At 42.8% G+C, this 23,629-nt stretch overlaps 1 protein-coding gene across 1 annotated transcript in view; it reads left to right on the top strand.

Moving 5' to 3' along the window:
• Positions 1–23,629, top strand: part of vps13b (vacuolar protein sorting 13 homolog B) — a 661,063-nt gene that overhangs the window by 617,610 nt on the left and 19,824 nt on the right. Inside the window, exons 52-56 of the mRNA XM_083634457.1 lie at positions 6,843–7,050; positions 8,624–8,812; positions 9,601–9,747; positions 14,757–15,049; positions 20,466–20,593. Of these exons, the coding sequence (XP_083490583.1) occupies positions 6,843–7,050; positions 8,624–8,812; positions 9,601–9,747; positions 14,757–15,049; positions 20,466–20,593 (965 nt within the window). The remainder of the gene's footprint in view (positions 1–6,842; positions 7,051–8,623; positions 8,813–9,600; positions 9,748–14,756; positions 15,050–20,465; positions 20,594–23,629) is intronic.

Below are 23,629 nucleotides of genomic sequence, written 5' to 3'. Positions count from 1 at the left end.
GATGCCTATAGGCTCGGCCGCTCAGCAGCCTCGCACGTAGCTTGGCCTCGCACGTAGCTTGGCCTCGCACGTAGCTCGGCCTCGCCTGCCCTATTGGCACGTGCAGGTGTGTGTGCGGGGGGGTGTGTGTGTGTTGCTCACTAAATGTTATTGCATCAGTGATGTCACAATGCCTCCTTGTGTCTGTGCCCCATTATGATATCACCGATGACATCATCAGTGTGTGTGTGCGTGTGTGCGTGTGTGTGTGTGTGTGTGTGTGTGTGTGTGTGTGTGCGCGTGCCCATATGACATCACTTTTGACATCCTTGTGTGTGTGCCTCATTATTATCACTGATGACGATATCAGTGTGTGTGGGGTGCCCCCCTATGACATCACTGATCTGATCACAGTCTTGTCACAATGCCTCCGTGTGTGTGTGTGTGTGTGTGTGTGTGTGTGTGTGTGTGTGTGTGTGTGTGTGTGTGTGTGCTTTGCGCATGTTTATTGTTTATTGTTTTATTGGATCCCCATTAGCTATCACAATAGTGAAAGGTAGTCTTCCTGGGGTCCTAAAATATATTAAAACTGCATAATTAAAACATGGCATGATACATAACTACTACATAATAACTAGTAACCCTTATGACATCACGTTTGACATCATCACTGATGACATCACATCTTTAGCTAATTAGCCTAATTAGAAAATCTGTCTCTGTCAGGTCACCCACACGGATGCCCTTTACACACCCTGAAGGTTTTAGCCCGATCGCACGTAAAACGGCATAGCTGTGGCTGAACACAGAACTTGAAACAACGTCCACATCTTCAATTATATATATATATAGATACACACACACACACACACACACACACACACACACACACAGGTGAAAGTGGACCGGAATGGTGCGGTACTTAGCACCATTAAAAGATTCGGACGCTGAACGCAGTACCGGGAAGAGGGGACAGAGTGACACAGCAGCTGCCTGCCAAAATCCACATAGCCTACAAGCTGTCAGGATCGCATTTCCAACAAGAAAACACATCTACTGACATTATACCAACATAAACAACATTTAGTTTTCTGATTTCTTATTCAATTGCTTCAATCAAGAGAAAAAGGGTGCTTCTTGGATTACTACAAACATGAGATCTCATGTTTCTCATGTAACTCTATCTTTTGACATCACTGCTGCGTCACACGTTCTTCCGTGTGCCACGTCACCTCACCCATGCCACATTATGCTCTTTATACAGGTGCGGCAGCCCACAACCAAGCTAGTACAGCCTGACGAAGACCAGCCAGGTTCAAATGCGTTGCGTTTTGTGCCCCTGTTTATTTGATTGAAGATGTACATTGTTTGTAGCCTTTTTCAGTACACATGTACAATACTTCAATACTTTTTCTCTTGATTGTTCTATTATGGCTTGCTGAGCTCTCTTGTGCCACTTAGTTGTTTTCTCTTCACTTTCTCTTATTAAATTGCTTATTATTTAAAGTTTTTACTTTTAAATTATTAAAAGCCTGTCCAGTTCCCGGCATGTTCATGCATGCACGGACTCTGGCGCACCGAGAGCGCATGTTGACTGTGTGTGCAGAGCGCATGTTGACTGTGTGTGCAGAGCGCATGTTGACTGTGTGTGCAGAGCGCATGTTGACTGTGTGTGCAGAGCGCATGTTGACTGTGTGTGCAGAGCGCATGTTGACTGTGTGTGCAGAAGCCTTGCCGTTGTTTCTGCTTAGTGTGTGTTCCTGAAACCATGTACCCCAAGTCATTTCACATAGCCTATTTTGTTTCCAGGAATGTTGATTATCCTTACAGTAGTTGTGGAGATACTGACCATTTACGAGACTTCTGTTGTGCAGCGCAACAGCTGTCAGCTTAATTGATTGATTTGGCTAATTTGCGGTTGTCTTTTACATGTGTGGACAACAGACGAGAGAGAGAGAGAGAGAGAGCTTTTATGCATAGACCAATTGGTTTTGGAGCCTCCCTCCGCTCTGACACGCAAAAGTCAGCTGCTTCATCCAGGAATGTTTTCAAGGTGATCTTTGATTGTCTGCCCAATTCTTTGCTGATTTCAGTTGTTTGATTCCTTGTGGGAAGCTTTTTCTCTGCTTTTCTCTGCTGATTGGATTTCCTGCGCATCTCCTGTGTGTTTTTCCCCTCTGTGTCTCGTGCGTTATGTCCAAAAGGTTTGTTCCAAATAATTTTCAGTAATTTACTTGGATTTACTGTACATATTCACCTTCCACCTTCTAGAAGGGTTCCAGAAAAAAATGCTTTTAAATGAGACATTTGATAAAACTATTTATAAACCTATTATTCATAAAAATGCATATGAGCCCATTTAATAAAAACAGTTCATTAAATCGACAAATTAAAGACTGATCAATGAATGCTGATGATTTGCAAAATTCTATTTAAAACATAAAAAATCATATTCATGTCTATTCATTTTCATATTATTTGTCCACAATTAATTTTGGAACTTAGTTTACTATTAGACAACTTTTTTTAAATCACAAGCACCAAGTGTGCCACTATATCCTATGTTGCAGAGCTCTCATTGAACTCTTTTAATATAACTTATTAGTAACTTACACCATTTAAATAAATAATTTGCTATACGAGACATGTCACGTGTTTCTAATTTCTACACAGGTGTTTAAAAAAAAGTTGAATGTGTGTGTTCAGGGACGCGTGAATCGGGGGGGGGGGGGCAATGATGTGATGAAGGTTGGGGTAGTACTGTCAAGAACTTAAATCCCTCTTAAAGTCCTCTTCACCATTGTGCTCGAGCCCCTTGCCCTAAAAATACGCAGCCACCCAAGCCTTGCAGGCCTGGAGGTCAGTGGTATTGAAACGTGTATTAGTTTGTATGCCGACGATGTAATACATAATTCAGAAAAATCTATCCCCCCTCTTCTAGAATTATTCACCTCCTTTGGTAAGCTGTCTGGATACACAATTAACTGGACAAAGAGTGACCTTATGCCTCTTTCTGATGTCTTTACTCCCGGCTTTCTGGAAAATCTCCCATTCAAATTGGCAAAGGACCGCCTTATCTATCTTGGCTTGACCATACCCAGAGATCCAAAACTAATATTCAAGTTGAATTTTGATGATTTTGTTTTAAGACTTAAACAATGTATAGAAAACTGGAAAATCCTGCCCCTGACCATGATTGGTCGCATAAACTCAATTAAGATTGTTTCACTTCCCAGGTTTCTCTATCTGTGTCAAAACCTCCCCATCTTTCTTACATCTGCTTTTTTTTTTTTTTACTGGACTATAATTCCGTCTTATATCTGGAACTACAAGAAACATAGAATCTTGAAAATTAATTTGCAAAAGCCCAAGTCTGTAGGAGGGCTGGCCTTACCAGTGTTTAGGCACTACTACTGGGCTGCTAATGTTAGGGCTCTAATGTTTTGAAGTCAGGGGATCCCTGGCAATATAACTCCCGGGACCCCCTGTGGCTGAAAATGGAGGCCAGCTCTATTGCTAACTCTTCACTGCCAGCCATGCTATTTGCTAAGTTAGAAAACCCTGGGACCTTAGGAAATTTAAATTTAAGTTTTGCTGTGAAAAATAATTATTAAACAAATTAGGAGTCACAACAGAAATAAATGGGTAAACCCAAGAAGGACCTGGAGCACTCAATTCACTGGGATAAATTTAATTCAGTAGGTGCAGACCAACGTTGTGTTGAGTGTTTTGAGCCTACCAGATGTTTCTGTCCATACGCCAATTTGTTTCAATCACTCTTTTCTGTGTCCATGGTCACACAGAAACTACCATGCCTGGAGTGAGAAGGGGCTAGGTGCTATCAAAGACCTATACATAGATGGTCATTTTGCATCCTTTGATCTACTGAAGAGGAAGTTTGAGTTGCCCGGCACGAACTGGTTCAGATTCCTGCAACTCAGAAATTATGTTCGATTCCAGGATTCGCACTTTTGAAGTGCTTCCAGTCTAGATGAACGTGCTTTTTTTGATGTATTGCTAAGCCCTCCTCACTCCAAGCATCTAATTTCTAGATTTGTATGTTTGTTTGACAACTGTACCACAGCCTCTACTGAGAGGATTAGAGAAGTGTGGCAGGGGGAACTTGGCATTGACTTACCTGACATTATATGGGATAGGAGTCTGTCTGTGATACAACTCTGCTCAGTTAACAGTAGACACCAACTGATCCTATTTAAGGTCACTCACCATCTTCACTATTCTACCCGTCGGTCTCACCACTGTGTGCCAGGTGTCATTTGTCGGAGAGCACTCTGTCTCATGCTTTCTGACACACACACACACACACACACACACACACACACACACACACACACACACACACACACACACACACACACACTCGCACACACACACACACACACACACACACACACACACACACACACACACCAGCTAATGGTAAAGAACAACTATCAGCAGTGATTTTTTTGGACCTGTTTGACAGCAGGGAGTCTTTGGGTCCATCATGTCAGGCCTGAGATGGTAGGTAGGCTCAGTGTAGTCAAGCCGGCTTTGTCGGCGGGGCAGAGGTTAGATTGGGTCGTCTTTGATGGCTTTGAACTTCAGAGGCAGTCTGAGCGAACTGTTTGTTTTGCTATCAGTGGATTGTGGAAAAATGGTGTTGTGTGTTCCTGTCTGTCAGCCTGTTTGTCTGTGTCTTTACATGCCCGTGTGTGTTCCCTGATGCTGACTCCACTGTTCTCTCTATCTGTTTGTGTTGCATAACTTGTTTACAGACAGTTTCTTTCTGTGTGTTTGTGTGGCCTTTGTGACTGTTGCCAGCGTGTTAATGGTCTGTATAGTATAGCTGCTATGAGATTGGCTTGTTTATGTATGGCAGATTTAAATGCCTGTTTAAGGCATTAAGGCTCTCTTTGTGTTTGTGAGTGTGTAAAAGATACCCGTAGCCAAATTACATGATAATACAGAGAGGAGAAATTACGTTAATTTTGTTGATGGTCCATGGATGGGTTTATTACCGAGCCAATTTGAGGTTAATCGTTGTTTATCAATACTCCATTACAGGTAGCTGCGTGTCTGTTTGTGTGTTGATATATGCTATAAGTCATTGTGACTATTTAATGTATGTCTGTGGTGAAGTTAAATAGAAACAAGCTCAGCACATTAGAGTTTTTTTTCTTTTTCTTTTTTTTACCTTTATTTAACCAGATAAAAGAAGCTTGAGATCAAAGAACTCTTTTTCGAGCAACACCTGGCCAAAATGGCAGCATAAAAACAAGAAACAAAAAAAACAAAAACAAAAAACAGACCAATATAGAACACAGATGGACAAACCATCAGGATAGACAGTGAACACAAAAGTAGGGAGGGAAATAAAATAGAGCAAGCAGTAGCCAAATTTGGGGGGGGGGACAAAAGGGATGAAGGGGGGGTTACAGGGGACGCCGTTGGAGCGAGGGTCAAGTTGGATTAGCATCGCACACATGCAGCAATCAATACACAGTGTACAACGCCCACTAAGCATTATGTTGTGAAGCAATTACACACTCCCAAGTCAGTTGTTAAAAAGTCTGTGAGTTGTGCTTTAAAAACGTGCACCGTTACTAAGGATGCACCGATATGAAAATTTTGGCCGATGCCGATAACCGATATTAACATTGCTGTTATGGCCGATAACTGATATTTACTGATGTCGATATGATCTGTATAAAAACACATTTCTATGATAATAACATTTTGTACATACTGAAAAACACATGTAAGCACTGAATTTGAAAAATTTATACATTTATTTATTTCAAAAACATTTGTAAAAGCCCATAAATCATAGATTTACTGCATTATTTCATCTCAATGTGAAGAATTTGGCTGATACCGATAACCGATATTAACATTGCAACATTGGACCGATACCAATATGTTAAAAAATGACTAACATCGGCCGATACCGATATGATTGCCGATATATCGTGCATCCCTAACCGTTACAAGAGACTGAAGCTTCAGAGTTTTTTTAAGTCCATTCCAGGAAGAGGGAGCAGAAAATGTGAAGGCCCTCTTCCCAAACTCAATGCGAGTTCTGGGGACCGTGGCAGTTAGATAGTCCTGAGAACGCAGGCTATAAGATACATTCGATGTGGGGGTCAGATGTGAAGAGAGATATAAGGGTAACAGACCAATGAAAGCCTTATAGATAAAGATGTAGCAGTGGAAAAGCCTACGAGCAGACAGGGACAGCCAACCTACCTTCTCATAATGTAGAATGATGAGTAAAAGATCTACAGCCTGTAATGAACCTATAAGGGCACTATGGTAAGTAGCATCCAGCATGTGCAAAGAAGTACAACAGGCATTCCTATACAATACATCACCATAATCAAGCACTGGCAAAAAAGTAGCAACGACAAGCCTCTTTTTAGTATAAAAGGAAAAACATGACTTGTTTCTAAAATAGAATCCCAACCTTACTTTCAACTTCTTAGCCAGGTTTTCAGTGTGCGGTTTAAAAGACAAGTCATTATCAAGAATAAAACCAACTTAAAAGTAGAAACAATCTCAATAGCGACTCCTTGAGTCGTAAGTACAGCAGAAGGGCATGGGTTTTAACTTTAGGTTTGTTCAGCCTGCCTGCCTGCCTGCCTGCGGGCTAATATGGATCGATGGTAGATAAAATGGTAGGTAAAAATGTCTGTAAGCTAACACATGGTACTGTCAGGCACTTTGGATAAAAGTGTCCCCCAAATGGCTTATGTTAATCAAATATGTTACCTCTCTCTCCTGTCTCATACTGTGTATCTGTCACTGAAATTTACCCCAGTCATGTCTAATCATTTACACAACTTTGTGTTCCGTCTCCACAGGTCTGTGGTGGAGCCCCTTGCTCAGTGGGACAGTCCCATGCAGGTGAAGTTGTCCTGCTGGAAGTCAGGTCTGAACACCCTGCTGGTGGAGGTGCTGCCCTGGGCCCTGCTGGCCAACCACTCCCACTGGGACCTCTGGCTGTTTGAGGGAGAGACCATCGTGCTGCAGATACCCGCCGGCAAGGTCATCGTACCGCCCAACCTCAAGGTGGGAAGCCATCTGTCCTCATGTCCACTGTTCTCTTGAGCAAGACACCTGAAGTGCGATAGTGTTGCATGGAAAAGTGCTGCAGCATCATGCTGATATGTTGACTAAATTCTTTAAATGCTTACACTTTTTGCATTATGCACTCATTTATTTGTATACTACCTCAACAATGGAGCTATTCCCTATAAGTGTAATTTTTATTGATCGCCATGCGAATTTTCAGCCCAATCCCACCTGGGGTGTGGGCATGAGGTGGTTTCCAGGTGGTTTCCAGGACTTTTCAGGCAGTTCCAGGACTTTACAATTTGCCCATCTGACCGCAGATCATAACCCACCACCGTGAAAATGTTCAGCCCAATTTGACCTGGGGTGTGGGCGTGCATAAAAGATATGCACACAGACAACTTAAACTTTTTTATTTATTTATTTATTTATTTATTTATTTATTTATTTATTTATTTATTTATTTATTTAATTAATTTGAGCTATGGGAATCAAAGTCCTTGTATGTGCAAATTTGCTTAGGCAATCAAACTAATTCTGACCTGATTCTGATCTATAGTTGGAAAATCAAAAAATGTAATAAAAGTCAAAATAAGTACGGTAATCATGAGAAATAAATAATAATAAAAGTTGAAATAAAGTCACATCAGTCTTGGCCTTGGCCCTCCAGGGCCAGATAGCCTTCATTATGAAACACATTCTTTCCACATTTCAATCTTGACTAATAGGCACAAAACTTGAGATCATTCACCAGAGCTGCATTACAGCAACATTCCCTGTCTAACTCTTTATCCGCTGCCCAGCTCTGTCACCATATACAGATATACAGTACTGTAGGCATGTCTTCTCACTAGCATCTGAGATCAGAAGGAGAGTTCTGCAGATGGTTTTCCCTCTGTGGATCATAACACACACATGCCCCCCCCCCCCCCCCCCCCCACACACACACACACAGATCGCTCTGCTGTCTCTTTCTGCCAACCCCAGAGCTAAGTGGGGAGGCAGCATACTGTATCAAAGGACAAGTGCTGATACGCTTCATCAGAGAGCAACAAAATAAAAAGTTGTAAATGTGTAATGGGCTGTGAAGTAGAAACAAATAAAGTATTGTTTCCATAGCGCCCTGGTATTTATTAGGTAAGGGCAAGTGGAGAGAGGACTTGGCCTCAGCTGTGTCTCTCAGAGCTGATGGCTTTATGAGAGAAGACGGGTTTGATCAGCGTGATGCGAGAGATTTCCACTGGCCAAATGTGCAATCAGTGTGTCAGTCAAGCGCCTGTGGTACGGGAAGGATGTTTCCGCGACAGCGCCATCGACGGTGGAAGTCATATACTCTTCAATAACCAACACTGTCTTAGATGTTATGGAGTAAATATGGAAACTGTAAGGAAGGTTGACGTGAGTTGTCGGGATCCCAGCATGTGGCTATTTCTGAAGCTAAATGAAATACAGTCAAATATAATTGCAAATCCTGTCAGTATTTTTTTCTCTCTCTAATTCTCCATATGTTTTGCTCCCAGTGCCTCCTTCAATCTCACACTCCCTATTCTCTCCCCTCTCCTCCATCCAGGAAGCCTTCCAGATTGGTATCTACTGGGCCCACACCAACACTGTCCACAAGGCCACGGCACTGAAGCTGGTCCACGACCTGACCTCCCCTCGCTGGAAGGAGGGCTCCGGGTCAGATGTGGTCACTCTGGACGAGGATGGATATGTGGAGGCTGACATTACCCTGGGGGCCTTCCCTGGAAGACAGAAGGTCAGGACCAGGGAACATTGAACAAACCTTAAAACTAATCATATAATACATAGGGTTCCAACTGGTAGTCATCGAAGTTATGAAATATAACTTTTCAAGACAGGAAAAGTGAAGCAATATGATTAATTTTCTGGGAAAGTCTGGGAACATCACGGTAATTTTTCGTCGGTTCATTTTACAGGAATATATCAGAGTATATTTTACAACTTGTTTCACACATTTATTGCATTAGGTGGTGGTTTTCAACTGTTTTTTTCCCCTCAGCAAGCCCAACAGTAGTTGAAACCAGACTGTTTACCCCTGTAGAACTTTTCTGACCTGAAAAACATCAACAAACCAAGAACCAGGACCAGAATACAGTCTTTATGTACATGGAAGCGCTTTGAAGTAGTCTTGGAAAGTTATGAAAAATTCATGGAATTTTACATCACAGCAGCGGTGGGAAACCTGAATATATTTTGCAGTATAGTACAGTTTAGTGGAAACATTAGTTTTGTCTTTTTCACCACAGTGGGGGGCCAGGCTACATCTTTTAGACTAGACATTACGTGTACTGTACTTTGTTATGTCTTTGGCTTGTCTGTCGCTTACCCACTTTGATAAAATCTCTTTTTCATTTAAACGTGTGGTGAACTATTGGAACATCGTATTTAGTTTGCTCTGTTTTCCCACCACATGGCAAATGGCATAGTGATGTAGCTCGTAGGTCCAGGTCTAGCAAGTAGTAAAAACAGTTGATTCTCTGGTGCTGTTGGCTGACACGTCTGCGTCTGCTGTTTGCCCTGTAGCTGTGTCAGTTCTGCGTGTCGTCTGTGGTGAGGCACGGCGTCCAGATCCTACAAATCGAGGACAGAACAATACTCGTCAACAACACTCGTTATACTGTCCAATACAGACCTCTGCTGTCTGACCACGCGCTAGCAACTGAAGACCAGGTAATACGCAAAACACACACACAAACATATACCCTCTTCTCTATCTGCACTGAACTCAAAGTGTTACGATGAGTCACACTCTATTCTCATACGCTCACATACTGAGATATGCACGCAATAAAGTAAACCTCCGTGGTCTCAATGGAAGTTTCATGAGGGAATAGACTCATTTAAAAAACCTTGCAGGTGAAAACAAGACAGCAAAAAGGCTTGTAAAAAAATCACCTCACCTCAAAAGAAACAAATAAAAATAACAAGATGAGAAGACACTAAATGAAAACAATCATTCAGGAGGAAAACGGTGTAACAAAAGCAAAATGCATGAGGGAAAAGTCTGGGAAATAAATAAATTGTAATAACCCGCGTGGTGTGTGCATGTGTTTGTGTAAAACCAGAGTGGGGGGCGGAACAATGTGTGTTCTGTTAGTGTTTTCGCCCCCATCCTTTCACCACCCCCGCAACTCCATCCCTACATCTCTACCAATCACCATCCTCCTTTCCCACGTGGGTGCAACAACAGGCACCCGAACACTAACGTAGCTGCTATGCACACAAGAAGACACCCACCAACCAAGAGCTTTGAAACTGTATTATGATTGTTTGGGACGGGGGGGGGGGGGGATGTGATGTGTGTATGTATCCCACTCACCCACTTTACCTAGACATGAAAGAAATGACAGATTGTGCTTGTGCTGGCACTGTGCTAGAACAAAATGGAGCCAAGTGAAAGTTGTGGCTATGCCAGGCTAATATTTCAGAGCTCAGGACACCTGGCCAGTCTCTAAGCCCCCACCAGATTAACGCAGTGTGCTGTTACTGCAGCTCTGAAATAGTGTCAAGTGTATAATAGTGTCATGTGAAGTGAAATAGTGTATTTCCTGGGCCTTTAGCTTCCACACTGCCACCTCATAGCCAGAATGGCCGTATGTCTGCCTCCCCCACTGAAGCTTCTGAAGCAAGTGCAATACACACTCACATATACAGTGTATTCCCTACACACATTACTGCACACATTCCCTACACACACGGCCACCACCGCATGTAGCAAGCCGTTTTCCATCAGATCATGTTGCCCCCCCCCCCCCCCCCCCCCCTCTCTCGCTCTCACCATGTGGCAATGGCACTTCACAGGGACATTAGACAAACACCCAGAATTGGATGCAGGTTTCCCCCCATCGCTTTCATCTGCTGCTTGTCCCCAAAGAGAGCAACAATGCAGTGATGTCATTTAACAAGCCTTCAGATCCCCTTAAAGGAGGATGGCAGGGCTTGCCAGTTGCCACTAATTGACTGAAAAACCTTAAAAAGGGAAAAAAAGAATCCCTTAAAAAAACGAAATAGCGGGCGATGGGCTTAACAATAACACAGACCACAAACAAGGCCAGGAATGCCTTTCTAGTTGCTCTATTCATCATGCTTAGTGCATAATCCCCATAGTACTGGGCTACTCGCTGCTCGCTGGCTGCTAACCCAGCACAGCAGGGCTCCTCTGCTACCAATTTAGCACTAAGCTCAGTGGGAGAAAGAAGAGAGTACAATAACAATGTGGTAACCGCTCGCATCGTCTCTTTTTTCTCCTCTTGTCCCATCTCATATCCTTTCCTGACCCCACTCTGCATCCACCACTCCTTTATTCTCATCTGCTCTCCTCACCTCCTCTCGTCTTCTGCACCCTCTCTCCACTGCTCTCACCTCTCCACATCTCTCCACTGCTCTCACCTCTCCACTGCTCTCACCTCTCCACATCTCTCCACTGCTCTCATCTCTCCACTGCTCTCACCTCTCCACATCTCTCCACTGCTCTCACCTCTCCACTGCTCTCATCTCTCCACTGCTCTCACCTCTCCACATCTCTCCACTGCTCTCACCTCTCCACTGCTCTCACCTCTCCACATCTCTCCACTGCTCTCACCTCTCCACTGCTCTCACCTCTCCACATCTCTCCACTGCTCTCATCTCTCCACTGCTCTCACCTCTCCACATCTCTCCACTGCTCTCACCTCTCCACTGCTCTCATCTCTCCACATCTCTCCACTGCTCTCATCTCTCCACTGCTCTCATCTCTCCACTGCTCTCACCTCTCCACATCTCCCCACTGCTCTCACCTCTCCACACCTCTCCACTGCTCTCACCTCTCCACATCTCTCCACTGCTCTCATCTCTCCACTGCTCTCATCTCTCCACTGCTCTCATCTCTCCACTGCTCTCACCTCTCCACACCTCTCCACTGCTCTCACCTCTCCACATATCTCCACTGCTCTCATCTCTCCACTGCTCTCATCTCTCCACTGCTCTCATTTCTCCACTGCTCTCATCTCCCCACATCTCTCCACTGCTCTCATCTCTCCACTGCTCTCATCTCTCCACTGCTCTCATCTCTCCACATCTCTCCACTGCTCTCACCTCTCCACATCTCTCCACTGCTCTCATCTCTCCACTGCTCTCATCTCTCCACTGCTCTCATCTCTCCACATCTCTCATCTCTCCACATCTCTCCACTGTTCTCACCTCTCCACATCTCTCCACTGCTCTCATCTCTCCACTGCTCTCATCTCTCCACTGCTCTCATCTCTCCACTGCTCTCATCTCTCCACTACTCTCATCTCTCCACTGCTCTTATCTCTCCACTGCTCTCATCTCTCCACTACTCTCATCTCTCCACTGCTCTCATCTCTCCACTACTCTCATCTCTCCACTGCTCTCATCTCTCCACTGCTCTCATCTCTCCACTACTCTCATCTCTCCACTGCTCTCATCTCTCCACTGCTCTCATCTCTCCACATCTCTCATCTCTCCACATCTCTCCACTGCTCTCACCTCTCCACATCTCTCCACTGCTCTCATCTCTCCACTGCTCTCATCTCTCCACTGCTCTCATCTCTCCACTGCTCTCATCTCTCCACATCTCTCATCTCTCCACATCTCTCCACTGTTCTCACCTCTCCACATCTCTCCACTGCTCTCATCTCTCCACTGCTCTCATCTCTCCACTGCTCTCATCTCTCCACTACTCTCATCTCTCCACTGCTCTTATCTCTCCACTGCTCTCATCTCTCCACTACTCTCATCTCTCCACTGCTCTCATCTCTCCACTACTCTCATCTCTCCACTGCTCTCATCTCTCCACTGCTCTCATCTCTCCACTACTCTCATCTCTCCACTGCTCTCATCTCTCCACTGCTCTCATCTCTCCACTACTTTCATCTCTCCACTGCTCTCATCTCTCCACTACTCTCATCTCTCCACTGCTCTCATCTCTCCACTGCTCTCATCTCTCCACTACTCTCATCTCTCCACTGCTCTCATCTCTCCACTACTCTCATTTCTCCACTGCTCTCATCTCTCCACTACTCTCATCTCTCCACTACTCTCATCTCTCCACTGCTCTCATCTCTCTACTGCTCTCATCTCTCCACTACTCTCATCTCTCTACTGCTCTCATCTCTCCACTGCTCTCATCTCTCTACTGCTCTCATCTCTCCACTACTCTCATCTCTCTACTGCTCTCATCTCCCCACTGCTCTCATCTCTCTACTGCTCTCATCTCTCCACTGCTCTCATCTCTCTACTCTACTAACCCTCTTTACCCTGAGTTTTCCCTCCCTCCTTCCTTCTGGGCGCAGGTATAGGATGCCCCGCTGTTGCAGGAACAGATACAGCCATTCTTTTGTTCCTGAGGCTATTCGCTGTCTGAACTGTTGAATTGAATAGTAGCCTACTTCATGCCCCCTTTTCTGTTTTAACACATTCACTGCCAACAACGTATGAACACGTTTTCAGAATCCAGCTGTTCCCTGCCAACAACGTGTTTACACGTTTTTGGCATCGATTTTTTTTTTTTGACGGTGGGTTGTGCATCTAACCCTTTTACATCTCTTATATAATTATTGGAGCCACCGAACGTTTACAACCCATTCCACCGACCCACTAAGTGGCAACAGTGCTCTCCTGGCTAGAGGAAGGAAAGCATTTTTTTAACTTGTCACGCCATTCTCAGCCCAGCCATTCTCATGAAAAATGGATGGGGGAAAACGCTCTCCTTTTCGCGCTGATTGCTGGCGATGCGGGATTGCAAATTTACATAATAGATTCAGCCGATCTACTATGATCGGGTGATAGATTACAGGTGGAGGAACACACTTTGAAACACGCAGCATAAATATGACCAGAATCGCAAAAGCTTCTCTCAACCAAAACTCCAAACGAGCGAGTCCATCCCGACTTCCTCAAACAGCGGCCGTGCAGACATGCAGGCACAGGAGAGCAGCAAAGCACTGACTGGTGACAAGCTTGTCCGCCCACGGAGGGAGGAGTTGAAGCAACTCGAGAGGGAGGGAGAGAGAGAGAGAGAGAGAGAGAGAGAGAGAGAGGGAGGGAGAGCGAGAGGGAGAGAGAGAGAGAGAGCGAGAGGGGGAGGGAGAGAGAGAGAGAGAGAGCCAAAAATGAATGGTTAAAGTGACTGTTCCATCCAATTTCACAAAAAGCCGTTTATCTCTGAATATTCTTTCTGACGCTAAAACCATGCTGTATTCAACTGCTAATGCTTACATAACTACTAACTCTACAAACTAACTCTTTTAGACAGAGAAAGTACACATTCTATTAGTACTTTTGAGATATTGTATGTTCACAAACTCCAAGCTGAAACGAATCCTCGGCTCTTGTAAAATGAGCCATAATCCTCAAAAAACGGCTTGGCAGAAGCTACCTACAGCAAAAAAAAACGGCTGGCAGTCAATGTGTTAACTTACATGGTTTCGTGTCCTTTTAAATGTACTATGTTTTAAGACTACTTTTTACTGTTTTATGTCTGTATGTTTTTAAATTACATTTTTGTTATGCTGCATATGAATTGCCCCAAGGGGGATAAATAAAGATTCTCTACTCTACTCTACTCTACTCTACTCTGCTCTCATCTCTCCACTGCCCTGCTTTTATTCTTCCTCTTGCTCTCTTTTCTCCACTCATTTCCTTTCCTTTCCTTTCCTCTCTTTCTGTCGTTCCCTCAGCCCTGTGAGATCCCAGAGACGTCAGCATTCAGCCTGGCTCCCTCAGAGAAGGAGTCTACCGCCAGGCCCTGTTCTGTGCCGTGCTGGGACCAGGTCCGAACCAGAGTCCAGGGTGAGGTGGAGTCCCCTCTGCCCCTCAGACACATGCTCTTCAGCTTGATTCCCAGTCCGGATGCCGGGGCTGGGTCCATGTCCTCTGGCTGGAGCCTCCCCGTCCCCGTCCGACCAGACTTCCCCAGGCAGAGCGTGTCGGTTCCTGGGGAGCCGGGCTCCAGCGGCAGCCAGAACAGCAGGTGGGTGAAGTGGAGTCTGCGGTTTATTGGCCGCAACAGTCCGTTTAGAGCAGGGCAACGAAGCCTCGGCTGGCACAGGACACAAAGCAGAGAGGAACTGTAGCTGCTCACAGCTTGTTAAACACGGGCGATGGAGCGCAGGGAGAAATGCCCTCATCATTTCCACTGTCACTCTCTGTGCTTGTCTTGTTCGCACGATCCCTCTCAGTCTGTCTCACCTCTTTCTGTCTTTCACTCACCCTTTATTTTCTTCATTTTTCCTCTCTTCTTTCATTCTGTCTTTCTTTCTGCTTCCCGGCATCTCTTCCACTGGGGTGGCCAGAGTGCAAAGCTGTTTGGACAGAGAACACAGATGCAGTGTATGTAATTAGGCCCATGAGCTGAGAAGTGAATAAATTGTGGCTTTCGTCACAGATAAACTACTGATTTTTGTTTTTAGATTGGTCAGCTGTGTGCCTCTACGTGTGTGTGTGTGTGTGTGTGTGTGTGTGTGTGTGTGTGTGTGTGTGCGCGCGCGCGTGTGCGTGCATGCGTTTGTATAGCTATCTTAGTGAGGACATTCATTGACATAATGCGTTCCCTAGCCCCTAACCCAAACCTTAACCATCACAGCCCCTAACCCAAACCTTAACCATCAGAGCCACTAACCCAAACCTTAACTCATTGAGTGCCAATGACGACAATCGTCGTCAATTCAAATACTAACGTAGAGTGCCAATGACGACGATTGTCGTCAATTGCGTTTTTTGACGGTGGGACGTGGATCAAAGCCTGATCCATCTCCTGTGAAAGTATGGTGGATGTTGAATGTGTAAAAGCTATTTTACGGACCCATTAGGTGGCGACAGTGCTCTCCAGATTAGAGAAAGGCGAGGAAAAAAGAGAGAAGTCATGGGGAAACGGAAATCGCATCGGTATGCATCGATATGCATGAAGCATAACGTTAGCTGTGCCTGCAGCAGCCAATCTGCTGCCACAATTGATTAGTTGATTAGTTGATTAGTTGTGGAGTTGTTATTATTCTCAACTGGAAGCGATGGGAGCCGGTGACAAATACACGCGGAACGCTGTAAAAAAGCTGGATGTAGCGCACTTTTCAGTGCAGAGCAAACTCAGCAGAGAGCCACCAGAGACACACCCACGGAGGAGGGGCAGCATACAACACCGACCCAGACAGACCCAGACAGCAGGACAGGATTGGCAAACACAAGCTAGAATATCTGATGCCCACCAGCAGTAAATCAAGACCAGCAAGAAGCTGCAACCAGCAGCGCACGCAGGGGCCAGCGCTGCTGGTTGCAGCTAAAAAATATTATTTTGCCAAACAAAATTCCTTTGTTTTCACTGTTTTATTGAAGGAAATTATTTTTGAGGTGTCACATCAGAAAATATTAGCTTCAGAGTCAGTCATGTGCTTGAAATGCTTCATTTCACAAAAGGCTAATTATCTCAGCTTCTAGTTTGAAAGGTCTCTTTTTGGTGAAATCAACCTATCTTCTCCGGCTCATAACTAAAGAACGGAAAATGATATCAATAAACTTTTTTTGCTGATGATAGAAGAGAGTCTCATCGTTCTTTGGGCGTGTTTGGTGTTTACATAGTAATATCACACAATATTCTGTGGGCCTCGAGAAATCACTGAAAACGCTCTGAAACTCTGGCACAACATAACCATCATCTAAACCCAACCCTAACATAACCATCATCTAAACCCAACCCTAACATAACCATAATCTAAACCCAACCCTAACATAACCATAATCTAAACCCAACCCTAACATAACCATAATCTAAACCAACCCTAACATAACCATAATCTAAACCCAACCCTAACATAACCATCATCTAAACCCAACCCTAACATAACCATAATCTAAACCCAACCCTAACATAACCATAATCTAAACCCAACCCTAACATAACCATAATCTAAACCAACCCTAACATAACCATAATCTAAACCCAACCCTAACATAACCATCATCTAAACCCAACCCTAACATAACCATAATCTAAACCCAACCCTAACATAACCATCATCTAAACCAACCCTAACATAACCATCATCTAAACCCAACCCTAACATAACCATAATCTAAACCCAACCCTAACATAACCATCATCTAAACCCAACCCTAACATAACCATCATCTAAACCCAACCCTAACATAACCATCATCTAAACCCATCCCTAACATAACCATCATCTAAACCTAACCCTAACATAACCATCATCTAAACCCAACCCTAACATAACCATAATCTAAACCCAACCCTAACATAACCATCATCTAAACCCTAACATAACCATAATCTAAACCCAACCCTAACATAACCATCATCTAAATCCAACCCTAACATAACCATCATCTAAACCCAACCCTAACATAACCATCATCTAAACCCAACCCTAACATAACCATCATCTAAACCCAACCCTAACATAACCATCATCTAAACCCAACCCTAACATAACCATCATCTAAACCCAACCCTAACATAACCATCATCTAAACCCAACCCTAACATAATCATCATCTAAACCAACCCTAACATAACCATCATCTAAACCAACCCTAACATAACCATCATCTAAACCCAACCCTAACATAACCATCATCTAAACCCAACCCTAACATAACCATCATCTAAACCCAACCCTAACATAACCATCATCTAAACCCAACCCTAACATAACCATCATCTAAACCCAACCCTAACATAACCATCATCTAAACCCAACCCTAACATAACCATCATCTAAACCCAACCCTAACATAACCATCATCTAAACCCAACCCTAACATAACCATAATCTAAACCCAACCCTAACATAACCATCATCTAAACCTAACCCTAACATAACCATCATCTAAACCCAACCCTAACATAACCATCATCTAAACCCAACCCTAACATAACCATAATCTAAACCCAACCCTAACATAACCATAATCTAAACCCAACCCTAACATAACCATCATCTAAACCCAACCCTAACATAACCATCATCTAAACCCTAACATAACCATCATCTAAACCCAACCCTAACATAACCATAATCTAAACCCAACCCTAACATAACCATAATCTAAACCCAACCCTAACATAACCATAATCTAAACCAACCCTAACATAACCATAATCTAAACCCAACCCTAACATAACCATCATCTAAACCCAACCCTAACATAACCATAATCTAAACCCAACCCTAACATAACCATCATCTAAACCAACCCTAACATAACCATCATCTAAACCCAACCCTAACATAACCATAATCTAAACCCAACCCTAACATAACCATCATCTAAACCCAACCCTAACATAACCATCATCTAAACCCAACCCTAACATAACCATCATCTAAACCCATCTCTAACATAACCATCATCTAAACCTAACCCTAACATAACCATCATCTAAACCCAACCCTAACATAACCATAATCTAAACCCAACCCTAACATAACCATCATCTAAACCCTAACATAACCATAATCTAAACCCAACCCTAACATAACCATCATCTAAATCCAACCCTAACATAACCATCATCTAAACCCAACCCTAACATAACCATCATCTAAACCCAACCCTAACATAACCATCATCTAAACCCAACCCTAACATAACCATCATCTAAACCCAACCCTAACATAACCATCATCTAAACCCAACCCTAACATAACCATCATCTAAACCCAACCCTAACATAATCATCATCTAAACCAACCCTAACATAACCATCATCTAAACCAACCCTAACATAACCATCATCTAAACCCAACCCTAACATAACCATCATCTAAACCCAACCCTAACATAACCATCATCTAAACCCAACCCTAACATAACCATCATCTAAACCCAACCCTAACATAACCATCATCTAAACCCAACCCTAACATAACCATCATCTAAACCCAACCCTAACATAACCATCATCTAAACCCAACCCTAACATAACCATAATCTAAACCCAACCCTAACATAACCATCATCTAAACCTAACCCTAACATAACCATCATCTAAACCCAACCCTAACATAACCATCATCTAAACCCAACCCTAACATAACCATAATCTAAACCCAACCCTAACATAACCATAATCTAAACCCAACCCTAACATAACCATCATCTAAACCCAACCCTAACATAACCATCATCTAAACCCTAACATAACCATAATCTAAACCCAACCCTAACATAACCATCATCTAAACCCAACCCAACATAACCATCATCTAAACCCAACCCTAACATAACCATCATCTAAACCCAACCCTAACATAACCATCATCTAAACCCAACCCTAACATAATCATCATCTAAACCCAACCCTAACACAACCATCATCTAAACCCAACCCTAACATAACCATCATCTAAACCCAACCCTAACATAACCATCATCTAAACCCTAACATAACCATAATCTAAACCCAACCCTAACATAACCATCATCTAAACCCAACCCAACATAACCATCATCTAAACCCAACCCTAACACAACCATCATCTAAACCCAACCCTAACATAACCATCATCTAAACCCAACCCTAACATAACCATAATCTAAACCCAACCCTAACATAACCATCATCTAAACCCAACCCAACATAACCATCATCTAAACCCAACCCTAACACAACCATCATCTAAACCCAACCCTAACATAACCATCATCTAAACCCAACCCTAACATAACCATCATCTAAACCCAACCCTAACATAACCATCATCTAAACCCAACCCTAACATAACCATCATCTAAACCCAACCCTAACATAACCATCATCTAAACCCAATTCTAACTTAACGTCTTAACCTTCAAACAGCTGCAGAAGGCAGTGAGAAAGTGTGGACCGGCCAGAATGTCCTCACTTTCCTAAAAATGTCCTCATGGGTATAAAGCTCAAATTGGTTCAAACTAAGATAGCTACACAAGAACACACACACACACACACACACACACACACACACACACACACACACACACACACACACCCCACACACACACACATACACACACACACACACACACACACACACACACACACACACACACACACACACACACACACACACACACACACACACACACACACACAGAGTAACACTGCATGCCTGGCTTCAATTAGGGCTCTGCCCATGGATGCACCTCAGGGATTGGGAAACGGACATAGCAGTAATGTGACGTTTGACATCTGAGCGTGTGTGTGTGTGTGTGTGTGTGTGTGTGTGTGTGTGTGTGCGCGTGCGGGTGCGGTTGCATGTGTGTGTGTGCGTGCGTGTGCCTGTGTGTGTGTGTGTGTGTGTGTGTGTGCGTGCTCCTATCTGTGATGTGGAGGAATAGGGTGTGAGATGTCTGTGGTCTGTTTATTTATGTGTTTATTTGTTTTGCTGCAGAGCCTTGGTGCTGACATATCAGGAGCACCTTGGGGTGACATACATCACTCTGAATGAGGACCCCTGTCCTCGCATGCTCATCCACAACAAGTGTCCTATCCCACTGCTGCTGAAGGAGAGTGTGAAAGGTACATCTTCAATATGAACCAACGCTCACATATACTGTATTCCATGTTTATACACCTTACAGTTTGTGTGTATCAAACATGTTTATACACCTTACAGTTTGTGTGTGTCAAACATGTTTCTACACCTTACAGTTTGTGTGTGTCAAACATGTTTATACACCTTACAGTTTGTGTGTATCAAACATGTTTATACACCTTACATATTGTGTGTCAAACATGTTTATACACCTTACAGTTTGTGTATCAAACATGTTTATACACCTTACATATTGTGTGTCAAACATGTTTATACACCTTACAGATTGTGTGTGTCAAACATGTTTATACACCTTACAGATTGTGTGTATCAAACATGTTTATACACCTTACAGTTTGTGTGTGTCAAACATGTTTATACACCTTACAGTTTGTGTGTGTCAAACATGTTTATACACCTTACAGATTGTGTGTGTCAAACATGTTTCTTCACCTTACAGTTTGTGTGTGTCAAACATGTTTATACACCTTACAGTTTGTGTGTGTCAAACATGTTTATACACCTTACAGTTTGTGTGTGTCAAACATATTTCTTCACCTTACAGTTTGTGTGTATCAAACATGTTTATACACCTTACAGTTTGTGTGTGTCAAACATGTTTATACACCTTACAGTTTGTGTGTGTCAAACATGTTTATACACCTTACAGTTTGTGTGTATCAAACATGTTTATATACACCTTACATATTGTGTGTCAAACATGTTTATACACCTTACAGTTTGTGTATCAAACATGTTTATACACCTTACATATTGTGTGTCAAACATGTTTATACACCTTACAGATTGTGTGTGTCAAACATGTTTATACACCTTACAGATTGTGTGTATCAAACATGTTTATACACCTTACAGTTTGTGTGTGTCAAACATGTTTATACACCTTACAGTTTGTGTGTGTCAAACATGTTTATACACCTTACAGATTGTGTGTGTCAAACATGTTTCTTCACCTTACAGTTTGTGTGTGTCAAACATGTTTATACACCTTACAGTTTGTGTGTGTCAAACATGTTTATACACCTTACAGTTTGTGTGTGTCAAACATATTTCTTCACCTTACAGTTTGTGTGTATCAAACATGTTTATACACCTTACAGTTTGTGTGTGTCAAACATGTTTATACACCTTACAGATTGTGTGTATCAAACATGTTTACAGTATACACCTTACAGATTGTGTGTATCAAACATGTTTACAGTATACACCTTACAGTTTGTGTGTATCAAACATGTTTATACACCTTACAGTTTGTGTGTATCAAACATGTTTTTACACCTTACAGTTTGTGTGTATCAAACATGTTTATACACCTTACAGTTTGTGTGTATCAAACATGTTTACAGTATACACCTTACAGTTTGTGTGTGTCAAACATGTTTATACACCTTACAGTTTGTGTGTGTCAAACATGTTTATACACCTTACAGTTTGTGTGTGTCAAACATGTTTATACACCTTACAGTTTGTGTGTGTCCAACATGTTTATACACCTTACAGTTTGTGTGTATCAAACATGTTTATACACCTTACAGTTTGTGTGTCAAACATGTTTATACACCTTACAGATTGTGTGTATCAAACATGTTTATACACCTTACAGTTTGTGTGTATCAAACATGTTTCTTCACCTTACAGTTTGTGTGTATCAAACATGTTTCTACACCTTACAGTTTGTGTGTGTCAAACATGTTTATACACCTTACAGTTTGTGTGTATCAAACATGTTTATACACCTTACAGTTTGTGTGTGTCAAACATGTTTATACACCTTACAGATTGTGTGTATCAAACATGTTTATACACCTTACAGATTGTGTGTATCAAACATGTTTCTACACCTTACAGTTTGTGTGTCAAACATGTTTATACACCTTACAGATTGTGTGTATCAAACATGTTTATACACCTTACAGTTTGTGTGTGTCAAACATGTTTATACACCTTACAGATTGTGTGTATCAAACATGTTTCTACACCTTACAGTTTGTGTGTATCAAACATGTTTATACACCTTACAGTTTGTGTGTGTCAAACATGTTTCTACACCTTACAGTTTGTGTGTGTCAAACACAGGAATTTATTATCCATCCATTCATTCACTCACTCACTCACTCACTCCAAGTGTCAAAGCTTTTATAGAATATTAACATATTGCTTTCATTGTTTGATTGATTGATTGATTGAGTGAATGATTGATTGATTTTTATTCTTGTGTCTCATGCACCCTAAGCCCCCGTTCACACAGGATGCCAAAGCAACGCTCAACCGAAGCTGTACCTATGCTGTATCCACAAGTTTCATTTAAGCGTCCAACAGGCGAAGCCGTTCACACCACCCGCGCGCATGCCATGCTGACGCCATGACGAAGCCACGCTCACGCCACGCCGAAGCGATCACTCAGGATTGACGCCGAATTTCCAAGCGTGACGCTGAAGCCGTGAAGCCATGAGACATGAAGTCAATGGGAGTTGTGGGCGGGTTTAAGGCGCGAGAGTATAGGCGCTGAGAGGAAAAGAGAAGGCGTCTTGTGTGAACAGTAGGGCGTAAGTTCAGCTTGTGCTGTTTCAAGCTTCAGTTCTGCTTACGTTCGGCGTCCTGTGTGAACGAGGGCTAAGGTGCCCAACCCTCAGGGGCTTATAAGACACAAACAAAATACAACATAAAACTGTGCTGCAGTGGTAGTCAACACAAATCACAAGTCAGCATACTGCTCAAACAACAAAACAGATCATTACATCACTCTCTAAAAACAAAATGTTCTGTCTTTGTTCCCAGGCTTGACAGATAAAATTTGCTATGAAGAAGATTCCTTTTTTTAAACACAACTCAAGTTTCTCATAATCATGTGTGTGTTTTATTGGGTGTGTATATCAGGGGTTTAACATTGGCCTACAACGTGACTCAGCTAGTCAGAAGTGACAATCAGGACTGCTCTGGTTTATATAGTATAATTTGTTCAGCATTTTGTGAGCTTGAAAGGTTCTATCTGAATTTGT

This window comes from Poromitra crassiceps, assembly GCF_964638095.1.
Source record: "Poromitra crassiceps genome assembly, chromosome: 1".
NCBI lineage: Eukaryota > Metazoa > Chordata > Actinopteri > Beryciformes > Melamphaidae > Poromitra > Poromitra crassiceps.
Note: the sequence above shows the minus strand (reverse complement) of the source record. Positions and strands in the feature narration are given on the sequence as shown.